General features: G+C 32.0%; 1 protein-coding gene across 1 annotated transcript; it reads left to right on the plus strand.

Moving 5' to 3' along the window:
• Positions 1-13,382: 13,382 nt before the first annotated feature.
• On the plus strand, positions 13,383-14,489 carry LOC120191173 (ethylene-responsive transcription factor RAP2-4-like). The gene has a single exon (XM_039194146.1). The coding sequence runs from the start codon at positions 13,595-13,597 to the stop codon at positions 14,486-14,488; it is 894 nt and encodes a 297-aa protein (XP_039050077.1). The 5' UTR covers positions 13,383-13,594; the 3' UTR covers position 14,489.
• The last annotated feature ends 666 nt before the right edge of the window (positions 14,490-15,155 follow it).

The raw sequence follows: 15,155 nt of genomic DNA on the forward strand, positions 1-15,155 counted from the left end.
ACCGTAATAGGATCATGATGATGAAGGTTATTATAGATGCGGAAGTGGTGAATATTCTTTCAGTGTACGCCCCATACGTTGGCCTAGGGGAGGGGGAGAAACGTTGCTTCTGGGACTCGTTAGATGATGTACTTAGGAGCATTCCAGAGGACCAAAGAGTTTTCATAGGGGGAGATTTCAATGGTCATATAGGTAGTGCAATTAACGGGTATGACGGTGTTCATGGGGGTTTCGATTTTGGTAGTAGGAACGAGGAGGGGCATACGTTGCTTGAATTTGCTACTGAACATGATATGGTGGTCACTAATTCCTGCTTTAACAAGAGAGATGTGAACTTGATTACGTTCCATAGCGGGGGACATTGTACCCAAATCGACTACATCCTGGTTCGAAATCAGGATCGATGGGCTTGCATTGACTGTAAGGTGTTCCCTGAAGAGGCATGTGCATCACAACATAGATTGTTGGTTTTGGTGTTCCGTGTACGCCACAGGCGGAGCATTCATAGGAGGGCTAAATTTGGTAAACCTAGGATCCTTTGGAAGAACTTACATGGAGCGACAACTGATGACTTTAGGAGTAAGGTTTTGTCTCATACAGGTTTTGGAACTACAAACTCAAATAATGCAGATATGTTATGGAAAAATATGGCAAATTCAATCAGAGAGGTGGACAAAAACACCCTTGGGTTATCGACAGGGAAGGTCAAGGAACATAAAGAATCATGGTAGTGGAACGACGAAGTCCAAACTAAGGTGAAGACAAAGCAAACTTGCTTCAGGGAGTTTATACAATGCAATGATGACGAAGAAATATCGAGAGCTAAACAAAGATACAAGGAGGCAAAGCGGGAAGCTAAAAAGGATAAGGCATACAAGGAAATGTAAAAGAGATTAGACACCAAAGAAGGACAAAACGACATCTTCAGGCTTGCAAAATCCAGGGAGAAAATGAAAAATGATCTAGGTAGCATTAGGTATATTAAGGATAACAATGGTGTTCTTTTAGTGAAAGATCATGATATTAAGAGGGTTTGGGGTAGTTACTTCTTTGACTTATTTAATGACGGTGCCTCCCCCTGTAGAGATAATACCGTTGATGGGTCAATCGACCTTCATAATACGGCCAATGACTGCCCTACAAGTAGGATTGGGATTGAGGAAGTGAAAATGGCTCTTAGAAAGATGGGAAGGGACAAAGTTGTCGGTCCAGATCAAATTCTTATCACTGTGTGGTTAGCCCTAGGAGAAGAGGGAGTTAAGTGGTTGACCAACATCTTTAATATTATTTTAGATACTGCCAAGATGCCAGAGGAGTGGAGAGAGTCTACGGTGATACCAATCTATATGAATAAAGGAGATCCCCAACATTGTGGCAACTACAGAGGTATTAAACTACTCAGTCATACCATGAAGCTATGGGAAAGGGTCATAGAGGCAAGGTAAAGACAGGTTACTAGGGTTTCGGAAAGCCAATTTGGCTTTATGTCAGGCAGGTCTACTACGGAAGCGAATCATCCACTTCGACGGCTTATGGAGAAATATAGGGAAAAAAATAGAGATCTTCACATGGCATTCATTGACCTTGAGAAGGCGTATGATAGCGTTCCCCGCGAAACGATCTAGAAGACCTTGGAAACGAGACGGATCCCAACTGCTTATATCCGGGTGATTTGTGATATGTACTGTAGATCTATTGCATACGTCAGGACTACAGTTGGCGACACCGAGGCATTTTCAGTAGAAATCGGACTCCACCAAGGGTCATCTCTTAGCCCTTACATCTTTGCCTTTATTATGGACGACATCTATTATGCGACACCAAACGGTGTTCCATGGTGTATGCTTTTCGCTGATGACATTGTCCTAGTTGCTGAAACAAAAACTGTGATGAATAGTAGATTGACTACCTGAAAAACTGCTTTGGAAGAAAAAGGTCTAAGGATCAATATCAAAAAGACATAGTATTTATGTTTAAAATTCAGTGGGAACCAGAATGATGAAGATGTAGAAGTATGCATAGAAGGACACGTTCTCCCTTCAAATGATTGTTTCAAGTACCTAGGGTCTATGATACATAAAGATGGGGGTGTAGATGATGACGTTACACACCGTATAAAGGCGGGATGGCTAAAGTGGAGGGCTGCTAGTGGAGTTTTGTGTGACAAGAAGGTGCCTCTAAAACTAAAGGGAAATTTTATAGAATAGCAATAAGATCAGCGCTGGTGTATGGATCAGAATGTTGGGTAATCAAGAAGGATCACGTAAGGAGGATGGAGTTCGCAGAAATGAGAATGCTTCGATGGGCATGTGGTAGGACTCTGTGGGACATGACACCAAACTTTGCAATTAGGATGTCCTTGGGGGTGGTGCTTGTATCCGAAAAATTGAGGGAGGGAAGACTACAGTGGTTCAGGCATGTCCTTAGGCGACAACCGTCGGATGCGGTCAGGAGGGTAGAGTCGATTACAGTCGACGGTGCCAGAAGGAGATGACGACCAAGGAGGAAGTGGGTAGACTGCTTGAGAGCTGATTTGAAGGATTTAGCCCTTACCGAGGAAATGACCTCTGATAGAAAAGTATGGAGACTTAAGACCAGAGTAGCCGAGTAGTGTGGGTCACAGTCATAGGGTATAGCATCTCTATCTTCTTTGTAATGCCTTTGTAGTAATTTCCAGGACTTCTACTTTTTATACGTTTCTGTCATTGGAATTTATGAAGGCTTAGAACTAGAGTAGAAGAATGGTGTTGTCTTAGTTTAGGTTTTAACCCATTTGACTTTATTCCTTCTCGTAGCTTGCTATCACCGACTTCTGCGTATCATTCTCTTCATGTTTCCTCTTTTTAAATTTAGTTAGGTCTTACGTTTCTGTCTATATGCAGAGATTTTTATGCATGGATTACTTCCCATTACAGACGCGCATATGAAGACTGCATAAGAAGACTGTTCAACTATGTATTTATATATTTATTTATACATGCATTGTATTGTATCTTTATTTTAAATTTTCTGACTGTCGGAGGTCTTCCACGGAAGCTACTCTCAACCTGGCGATGGGGGCAACATACTATACTACCTCCCCCTTACCTCATCGTATATGGGAATAGGGTTTTGTTTTATTAAAAATGAAGATGATGGAGAGAAGTTTAGGGTTGAATTTAGGATATTTAAATGACTGATAATTAATAATGAAGTGTCCCCCACTCCCTCCCCACCTTTCAAATTCTTTAGTTTTTTATTTCTTCTCGTTCATATCCAAATAAACAAATAGGTTTGTGGGCTAATTAATTATTAATTTTAAAACAATTTTGCATTTTATTGCAATTTTTTTTCTACAAAGCCCATCACATTTTATTAAAATTTTTACACAAAAAAATTATTTTCTAATTTCCGATTCTTTCTAATTTTTTAAATTTCATTCAATAACATCTCATTATTATTTTATTAAAATAAATTAACTATACCATCAAGAATTGTTTAAAAGCATCACTTCTGCTTAAAGAAATATGAGATTTAATTCAATTATTTTATAAATAAAATTTTAGATGTGATATTCATTTCATATAAAATTAAAATATTAATATGTACAATTAAATTTATTCAAATTTGAGTTATTTTTTTAAGTTCGAAGTCTATCTTAATATTTGAAGAAGTTTGAATGAAAATATTATATCTAAAAATGGGGTTCAACTAAAAAAATTAAGAAAGTTAAATGTGTCCAATTTTTAAGGCTCGAGCACGACTCGGTTTTATTAACTTCCATTACTTTTTTATGTACTTTATCCTACTTTTTTATGAGTTAAATTGAGTTATTAACTTCCATTACTTTTGTAAACCAAAAGGTGGTGCAAGTTGAAGACGCGTTTATTAATAAGATCACAACAAATTATCAACTTCCCTTTCCTTCAACTGCAAATGTTGTCACATTAATTAAAAATATATCCAACTTGATTTTGATTATTATAGTTTATCTCTATACTTTCATTATTATTATTAAGTTCTTTAATTTCTGTTTACAAGTATTAATAATATTCATTCTAAAAAATATTAATAATAAACTTTTTTTTTGAAAATTTTATTAATTAATTCAATAAAACAAATTATTGAGTTAATGTTACAAATTAATCATGTCAAGTGAAAAATTATTAATATATTCTTTTTAGCATAATTAATATTTGTTGTAATGATATTTTTCTCATATTTTATATAATTTAAAAAAAAATTAAACTTCTTACACTATTCAAATAAATTCATTTATAAATATTATCATTATACTGATTTTTTTAAAATTATTTATTTAAATAGACGTTTTAGATAAAATATTTTCATTTATGGAAAAAATTAGTTTAATCAATATCATTGAGTACAATTAACAATTTAAATATTATTGCATTATCTATTTTATGGGTAAACTACACTAGTAGTGCCTAAACTTTTAGGAAACTTGTATTTTAGCTACTAAACATTTACAACTTGCATTGAAATTGTTAAAATTTTACTTCATTTTAATTATGATCACTGATACTAATGGCGATTGATGTAATATACTCACATGAAAATTTCGCAATAAATTAGTACCTTTCAATAAGATGGTCATAGCAGAAATCATAATAAAAACAAATTAAAAGTTTGATATTTTTTAATAGTCTAAGGTGATTATAAGGTAGTATATGTTCATAATTTGTTTTAACTATTGATAATGCACACACACCCTATAGATCAGCTACTTGAACCCATTATATCTAGGAATAATAACACTCCAATTAACCACCGAAGTCACTTTTAAATAAACTATGGCTACATGATATGTGTCCTCTGATTACCTGTTTTCATTGAAAATATAATTGTTTCTGATTTATGGATGAGGGATCTAATGATTACTACTTGAACTGATTATTAGGACATTATCTGGGTAGGTTGGAGTATGGAGGTTCAGCTCGGTCAAACTGGTATAGGTTAAGACCGGTAGAGCTGGTAATTCCTTACGGACCTAAAGTAACCCTTGGGTAGGCTCAGAGGCCCCGAGAATCTTTCTTGGGTAGGATCTCAGGCCCCAAGGCACTTATTTGGATAAATCATGGGACTGCATATGGTGTATGGGTGGAGGGCATTTATGTGATTTAAATATGTTTTTTTACATGTTCTTTAAATTTATGTAAATCTCAATAATTTTTTTTAATAAATAAAAATATATTTTCATTGTTATTTTTTATTTTAAGATACAAAATTTTGTTTTTTTTTACATGTTTGATTTTTTATTTTCTTTTAGATGAAAGCTTCAATAAAGTTATTAAATATTTGTTGTTAGTTGAAAGTATTTTTTAAAATATTTTAAATTTAATTTATATTTATCAGTTTTTATATATATATATATTACTTGAGTTTCATAAATGTTCATCTCTATGAATAAAAACTCATACACAAATATATATATATATATATATATATATTAAAATGTAACTAAAATTTTGATTATATAAATATGCATTTTAAAATATATTGATTAAAAGTATATATTATGTGGATTTATTACAAAATTAAATTGATATATTTTATGATTATATGTTACTAGTATATAAAATTATGGGTAAATAAAAGAATAGATTAAATTTATTTTTTTGAATTCTTATGTAAATACATAAATTTTAAATAATTTATAATTTTTCATTGGTATAATATTTTTATATATAATTTATACTATAAAAAATATTAAAATACTTGAGTTAATACGTATAATTTTTTAAAAGCTTCCTGGAATATAACGTTAAGTTTTATAAAAAATTTAAGTAGTATGTGTCTAAATAATTCGTGTTATGAATTGTTAAAAGAGATTTTGAACATATGATATCATGATCGCTCTAAATTATTTTAAAAATATTAAATATTATATTTTATGTAACCCCCTCAGACCGATGCGGGTAACTCGATCCGATCTGGAGTGTCAAATTAGGGTCACCGGAGCGACCCACTGTAAAATAGCGGAAAATTTAAAACTTTTTTTAAATACATGTAAACTTATAAAATCATTTATCAATATTAAAAAATAAAACAGATTTTTATACTCATATATAAAACAAAATACAATTATATGCCCCCTAATCACATGTACTGTACTCTGCAAGCAACGCCAAAAGAACTCCCTTACTGAAGTTGATCACTGCACTGGTATAATTCTTTTAACCTGCAATGGTGAGTAATATAGTAAGCTTCGGAAAGCTCAGTAATACAGAACAACCAGATGATGTTGAAGAACGTGCAGATACAAATAAACATATATTTCCTTATCGGTTCAGACATCTATATATCTTTATTTTGAGCGAAAATTCTACTGATATTTCAGTTGATAATGGAAAATTAGCTTTCAGTTTAGAAAAATATTTCAGATGACTTAGTTCAGGAGATCAGAATAGGTTATCTAGTGTGTTCCCGTAAAACCAGTAAAAAAATATAGATTCTTTTAAAACATATATATATATATACCCCCATCCGTCACGAACAAAATGTGTAGGTTCCCTAGAACCATACAACCCCGTCACGTCCAGTAAGGCCCTGAGCACAAAGCTGAGGAACCTGCAAGTATTCTTCCTCCAACAATACCCCCCAATAAAACATGTTCCGTCCGTAAACGGATATATAAAAAATCAAAACATAATTCAATTCAAGTATCAGATCAGAATCCATGTCATGTATTAGATCAGAATCCATGTCAGTATCAGATCAGAATCCAGGTCAGGTATCATAACAGAATTCAAATCAGAAATCAAATAAAATATTCATGTGATTAGGGAACACATCATAGTTTACGAATATTATTCAGATGTACTGGATAATCTTAGCAGGAAGAGAAATATGGATCCTCAGTATAGCGATAGAATATCGGAATTTAGAATCACTATTGGAAGAGTTCAATAACTGACAGAATCATCAGTTATTCAGAATGTGACTTGAGCTGATAAGGAAGAAATGAAGGTTCAAGACATTTACAGTCTATGTCGATTGATCGGATTATCGAACAACTCTTAGATGACTAATTCCCAGAACTAATGCTTGTCGATTAGTCAATTCATTGTTCTTCCAGGGTATTTACTCTTTAATACCACAAATTCTTGTCCATATATCATTTTCGGAATCATCACTGAATAGATCTTCCAATGTCTTTATTTCATTTCCACGCTTCCATAATATCATGTAATGATGATGTACTTGATTATTTTGTTCATAACCCATCGTAATTGTACACTATGTAAACTCATCAGAGTTTCCAGACTTATCCAAATCACTTACTAAATCCTCAGTCATTGAGGCTGCCTAGTTCATTTAGTAGTCAAATCTATTTCAGTAACTTCGGAGTTTTCCAAATTAATTTGGACGTCTCTGAATTTCGGATACATATTGCACTTCCTTTCAGTTCAGTTCGGTCTTCGTAGTTGATTTGTCGAACAAATATCCAATTCTTAGTACTGAATGCGATCTAGAGTTGAGTTGAGCTGAATACTTCCAAAATTATAATCGAGCCAAACTTGAGAATACAAGCACGTATTCAAGTGACATCTATGTCATTCAGGTACTGATATAACACTAGCATTGGTTGCTCGGCATAATATGTGATCCATAACTTTTAAGAGCAGTACCACATCCATATTTATTTGGATTGCTTAATTAATCCAACACATTTACGTAGTTTAGGTCATAAGGGTATTTTGGTCATTTTGGTGCTCAGTTTCATTCCATTCTTTTCAGGGCTAGAGGATATCCAATAATTCCTAAGCTTGGTGATATTCTTGAGTCATTTCAATTACAGGGGTATTTTGGTCATTTTAATGATCCAGTGTATTTCAATCCTTTCCTTCCACCTGCTCTTATTATTTAATTCAAACGTATCATCTTTTCAAGTCCTTTCAAACAATTATGACAAAATAGCACCCTCGATAATTTATTCTTAGCTCGAAGATTTTCAGGTCAATTGTCTTCTCAGAAGTTACCAACAGATTATCAGAAATTTTTCTGTACAAAGACGGATCTTAACCATTAAATCTGTAATTTATCGAGTTAAGTACGAATCCTTAAAGTACTTTCTCATTCAGGGTCAACTCAGACTATTTTTACCTCTCAAAGGCATTTTCATAATTTCTTAACCATATAACTTCGGTATTAACTCTTAACGAAAATAATTATAATTAGGTTAAAAACCAGTTATCCAAATTTCTAGCATCTTGCACAACCCTCTTGAGGTTAAAAACCAGTTATCCAAATTTCCTAAGCAAAACTAGCATTTCTTATGTACATCTTTTAATTCCATCAGATCAATATGTCTTTAAAAACCCCTTATTCAACTTCCATGGTCAAATATTATATTTCTAAAGTATAAGGGTATTTTTGTAATTTTACCATACCAAAGTATTCTCATCCAAGTACCTTTAACATTTAACATTTGATTAAATAAATTATATGTTAGAGATCCAAGTTGATTCCATTATCACTAAACACAGACCTTGTAATTTTAATTCTAAAAACCCCTCAATTTCATATATTAATCATCTAGGTCATATTTTGTTACCTAATTTTTACCGAATCCAAATCGAGTGTAGAAATTAATTTACTACATAAATAAGACCAAACATTATCTTATTCATGCATTTACCAATATTCACATGTTCCATAAGCATAAAGAGGTAGTAAAGTATTATCTCGATTTTCATGCCATACTGATCAACCATTAAATTCCATTTGAACACCCTCGATCTTGAAATCAACTTCCAATAATTCCTCAGATGCATATCAACAGAAATTATATAAAAAACGAAGCTTAATTCCGAAAAACGGATCGAATCGAGTGACAAATAAGTCAAAAACAGCTTATCGGGTTTGAATTTGACAAAACGGTCTTCGGATTCGGATTCATAACATCGAAAAACATAAAATATGACTTTTCGGTCAAAGCCAAAGTCAACGGGTTTGACTGGCAATTTCGAGGCTTTTGGGTCCGAATTTCGAAAAACGGACTGCGGAATCGAACTCAGGACATCGAAAAATTTCAGGATAAGTATACCCAGAAAAAGTCAATGATCAGTCAACGTCGGTCAAAGTTTTGGTCAACGGTGGTCAACGCCGGTCAACGGTAACGCATGTCAACGGTCAACTGTTAACAGTTTTACCCAAATATCACTCTAACATAAATTAATTATAAAATTAGCACCCTTTTAACAATATTTACAAAACTAGTACTTGAGTTTTACACAAATATCACCCTAACAGAAATTTATTACAAAAATAACACCTCCTACGCGCAATGGCGGCGTGTGAACAGTGATACGGTGTCGGAAAAATTCTCGAAAATTTTCTAAAAATTATTTTAAGGCATTTTTGAGACACTTGCCAAGCTCGATTCACAATTTTGAACGGTGGAGAGCTCGATTTCGAAACGTCGAAAACTTTGACTTTCTCACCTCTCCACGCGCCGACGACGACGGAGACACGGAGATCTCCGGTGGACTCGGAACGATGCAAGGAACACAATGGTGTGGGAGGTGTCGAAAACGGATTGTCGGATCGTCGTAAATCAACGAAAAACCAACTAAAATCGAGTTAAAACCGACGATACTTCCAACTAAAATTAATGAAGAATGACGACGATTCATGACGAAAGATTTGAGGGATTTTATTCATCGGTCGACAACAAACACGATGGTGGTTTCATTTCATCAAACGGACGCCGGACAGTGAGTAGATCAGAGTTCAAAATAGGGTTAAGGGGAAGAGGAAATGAAACATTTCTACAGAAAATACACGGGAAAGAGTTTATATTTTCTCCTAAAGAAAAATGGGTAAAATATGAGTTTGGTCATTAAATTTTATGCACTTTATAAAATGGTCTACCAACTTTACGATTTTACAATTTAATACTTAATTTCTTCTAAAATTTCAATTAAATTCACCACTTTATAATTCTTAAAATTTAGTCCTTAAATTGGGGTGTTATATTTTAAAAATTAATTATAATCTATAATTGCCTACGAGTCGATTCTATATTTAGTTTTAAGATTAAAAATGAAGATGATGGAGAGAAGTTTAGGGTTGAATGTAGGATATTTAAATGAATGACAATTAATAATGAAGTGTCCCCCACTTCCTTCCGACCTTTCAAATTCTTTAGTTTTTTTTATTTCTTCTGGTTCATATCCAAATAAACAAATAGGTTTGTGGGCTAATTAAATATTATTTAATTATTAATTTTAAAACAATTTTGCATTTCATTGCAATTTTTTTCTCTACAAAGCCCATCACATTTTACTAAAATTTTTACACAAAATTTTTTTATTTTCTAATTTCACATTCTTTCTAATTTTTTTAAATTTCATTCACTAACATCTCATTATTATTTTATTAAAATAAATTAACTATACCATCAAGAATTGTTTAAAAGCATCACTTCTGATTAAAGAAATCTGAGATTTAATTCAATTATTTTATAAATAAAATTTTAGATGTGATATTCAATTCATATAAAATTAAAATATTAATATGTACAATTAAATTTATTCAAATTTGAGTTATTTTTTTAAGTTCGAAGTCTATCTTAATATTTGAAGAAGTTTGAATGAAAATATTATATCTAAAAATGGGGTTCAACTAAAAAAATTAAGAAAGTTAAATGTGTCCAATTTTTAAGGCTCGAGCACGACTCGGTTGTATTAATATTTAACATATTATTCAATTTTGTATAAACCAAGAGACCTCGGTAGCAGATGAATTATTGTTATTTCTTGAGGTCTCGATTTCGAATAATAGAAATATTAAGAGTGTGAGTGTTTAATATCAAATGATTGAAGGTTATTTTTGAAAAGATAATGCCTTTTATTTACCCAAACTAATAAAAACATATTATTCTATTTTTAACACAAAAATAAATCAATACGTCATAATTTTTCTTTGAAACAAAATTATAATATTAAAACTTTTGTAAATTAATATTTTTGAGTAAAGTAAACAAATGGTATTCCGACTATATGATATTGTTTTTTTGAGTCCCCCGACTATTAAAAGTAATGAAATAGTCCCTTGACTATAACACATTGCTTTATTGAGTCCTCCAACTATTAAAAGTTACAAAATAGTCATTTGATTATTCATATGTTCCAAACTTTTCATTTTCTGTTAAAAAATCGATGGCAGTTTGGGCTGAACGTTAACCTACTTACTATGATATGATAAAATATGATCCGAAAATCTCAAACGGCTATCATATCTTAGTCAACAAATTAACATCCAACTCAAACTGTCATCAATTTTTAACAAAAAAGACGAGTTTGAAACATATGAATAGTCAGGTAACCATTTTGTAATTTTTAATAGTAGAGGGACACAACAAAGTAACGCCATATAGTTGGGGATGATTTTGTAACTTTTTTATGAGTTAAATTGAGTTATTAACTTCCATGACTTTTGTAAACCAAAAGGTGGTGCAAGTTGAAGACGCGTTTATTAATAAGATCACAACCAGTTATCAACTTCCCTTTCCTTCAACTGCAAATGTTGTCTCGTTAATTAAAAATATATCCAACTTGATTTTGATTATTATAGTTTATCTCTATACTTTCATTATTATTATTAAGTTCTTTAATTTCTGTTTACAAGTATTAATAACATTCATTCTAAAAAGTATTAATAATAAGAAAATTTTATTAATTAATTCAATAAAACAAATTATTGAGTTAATGTTACAAATTAACCATGTCAAGTGAAAATTTATTAATATATTCCTTTTAGCATAATTAATATTTTTGTAATGATATTTTTTCTCATATTTTATATAATTAAAAAAAATTAAACTTCTTACACCATTCAAATAAATTCATATATAATTATTATCATTATACTGAAAATTATTTTATTTATTTAAATAGACGTTTTAGATAAAATATTTTCATTTATGAACAAAAATCTAAGTTTAATCAATATCATTGAGTACAATTAACAATTTAAATATTATTGCATTATCTATTTTATGGGTAAACTACACTAGTAGTGCCCAAACTTTTAGGAAACTTGTATTTTAGCTACTAAACATTTACAACTTGCATTGAAATTGTTAAAATTTTACTTCATTTTAATTATGATCACTGATACTAATGGCGATTGATATAATATACTCACATGAAAATTTCGCAATAAATTAGTACCTTTCAATAAGATGGTCATAGCAGTAATCATAATAAAAACAAATTAAAAGTTTGATGATTTTTTAATAGTCTAAGGTGATTATAAGGTAGTATATGTTCATAATCTGTTTTAACTATTGATAATACACACACCCTGCAGATCAGCTACTTGAACCCATTATATCTAGGAATAATAACATTCCAATTAACTACCGAACTCACTTGTTGACTTTAGTATAATTTTTAAAAGTACAATAATTCTTAAACGTTCAAGAACTATTTTGGGGTTTTCCCTTAATTTATTAAAAAGGAACAAAGTACCGTATATGGTCACCCACATATTAATTAATTTCTATATTGGTCATTCAATTATTTTATTTTTTAAAATCATATCTAACCTTATGTTTTGATTCTATTTTTGTCACCTGATGTTGAACAATTAACAATAATATTGACGAATTATCATAAGATAATCTCATGTCAACATTAAAAGATAGTAAAAAACCACGTTAGTTTCATTATTAATTTTTTAACAACAAGTTATTTTTGCAGAATTGAAAGATGACATTACATATGAGTTTTAAAAAATAATAGTCGAATAATTAAAATAGAAACTATGTAATAGATGTCTGACCAAACTGATAGTTTGCCCAAAAAATAAAAGAAATCGACAACTCAAAGTGTGTGCATGAGAACAAAAGGTCAAACAGTATAATTAAACCCGTGAACATTACCTCCGTCTCCACCAACACCTGGCTGTAAAAAACGCGTCGAAAGAAGAACATCAATACACGTGTTATGATTTAATTAAAATTCAAAAGTCAAAACAGATGGTTAATTATAATTAATAACAGCAATTAAGAGAGTTAATCAAAGGAGCCGAACTACTATAAAAGCACAAGGGAGCCATTGTCATTGAAGATATCCCAAGTGAGGCCGAGAGTTCATTAACACACAAAAACCTGAGAGAATTAAAAAAAAAAGATTTAAAACTTTTTTATTGATTCTGGGTTTTTTCTTTGTTTGATCCCCCCCCCCCTTCTCTCTGCAATTCCCCGTTTCTCTGAATCCCTTTCTGTTAATCATCTGCCTTAGAAAACCAGAAAGATCTGATTTTTGGGTTTGTTTTCCAGAATTTAGACGAAGATTTATTAAAAAAAGTCGGGTGTTTTCAGAATTGAGATCAGTTCTTTTTGTCATTATCTTCTCTCTCTCTCTCTCGTTTTTTTTTGGTTCTGTAGATAAAATCAACTTAGAGGGTGATTTTTGGTACCTCAAAGTTTGATTTAGACTTTGGATTGGAGGGGTTTTATGTTTTTAAAGAACCTCCCCAATTTATCCATTTTCTGGGTTTTGAAACCTGTTCTTTTAAGTATTATCAAGAAACAGGTTGATTTGATTTTCATTTGATCTTTTCTTTGTGTTAGTTTTAATATATGGTAGGTATGATGGATTTCTATGACTGTAGCAGAGCATTTCATCCGGATTTCTATGGTGGAGAATTGATGGAAGCAGTTGAACCTTTTATCAAAACTGCTTCTTCTTCCTCCTCTTCTCCTCCTTCATCTTATTCATTTTATCCACCATTTTCAGTTCTCCAAGAACCGGCTCAACCAGGTTCAACGATTTACCAGATACACTTCCAAAACAACCAAAATAGCTACCTTTACCAGAATCCCCAAGCCACCATGAACCATGACCAGAGGGTCAGGTTTCTTAGCCCCAAACCGATCCCGATGAAACAGATGGATTCGCCGCCGAAACCCACCAAGCTTTACCGAGGTGTTAGGCAACGCCACTGGGGAAAATGGGTCGCCGAGATCCGGCTACCTAAGAACCGGACACGTCTCTGGTTAGGCACTTTCGAAACAGCCGAGGAAGCAGCCTTGGCTTACGACAAAGCCGCTTATAAGCCACGAGGCGACTCGGCGAGACTCAATTTCCCCAACCTTCGCCACCATGGCTCCAACATCGGCGGCGAGATTGGTGATTACAAGCCCTTGCAGTCATCCGTCGATGCTAAGCTCGAAGCAATTTGTGAGAGCTTGGAACTAGACCGAAAGCAAGGGAAGAACAAGAAGAGATCATCGGACAAAAGCGAGAACAGCAAGGTTGAAGAACAGACAGTGAAGTTGGAGAATTCGTCTTCATCTTTGTCTCCGGTTCCGTCGGAGGATGAGGTGTCGGCAGATTCTTCACCTTTGTCGGATCTTACGTTCTCGGATTTCAACGAACAGTTGTGGCCTGAAATTGGTTCTTGTTCGGAGACTTTCATGTTGTCGAAATTCCCTTCGTATGAGATTGATTGGGATTCTATCTTAGAAGCCTAAAGTTTTTTCTTTTTGTATTTGTGTAAAGCTTACTGCAATGGAGTTTTTGGCAGTTGCAGTGGCGGTTTAGAGTTAGTTTGTAAGAATTGGAGACGTTCTTCATGGTGATCAGCTCGTGTTTTAGTAGTGCTGAGCCAATGGAGAGTTGATAGAGTCGATGTTCATTGCTTTGTAATTGAATCTATTAAATGTTATTTTATGATTTTTGTTTATTACAATAATAATATTAAAATTATTTTCGTTTATATATAATATTTGATAGAGTAATATTTTTTTTTCTTTTGACTTATTTAATAATATTTCATTTTAAGTTTAAAAAAGAGTTTTAAAAAAGAATAAAGATTAAAATAATTATTATAATAAATATTAGGGGCTCTTTTTGATATTATGCCATTATTATAAGATATACTATTTGTATTGGTTTACAGCTTTGAACCATACATTTTTAGCAATATGGATGAAGATGGTTGTAGCAAGTAGGTTTATTGAGCGAGTGGACTGTGAGTTATATAGTATTTGACTCGTACGTGTTAAAAAAGTTAACTTTCGATTTGATTTGTATAAAACTTTATTTGATTAACGTTTGTTAAAAAATTGTTGTTTGTTGCTTGATTTATTACTAGTAAAATTTAATAGAATTTTTATATTATTTTTATAAATTTATCGA

The sequence above is a fragment of the Hibiscus syriacus genome, unplaced genomic scaffold (genome assembly GCF_006381635.1).
Source record: "Hibiscus syriacus cultivar Baekdansim isolate YM2019G1 unplaced genomic scaffold, ASM638163v2 tig00116965_pilon, whole genome shotgun sequence".
NCBI lineage: Eukaryota > Viridiplantae > Streptophyta > Magnoliopsida > Malvales > Malvaceae > Hibiscus > Hibiscus syriacus.

What these genes read in the sequence shown, in the direction of transcription:
- LOC120191173 (XM_039194146.1), top strand. Translation starts at nt 13,595, where the DNA reads ATGGTAGGTATGATGGATTTCTATGACTGTAGCAGAGCATTTCATCCG.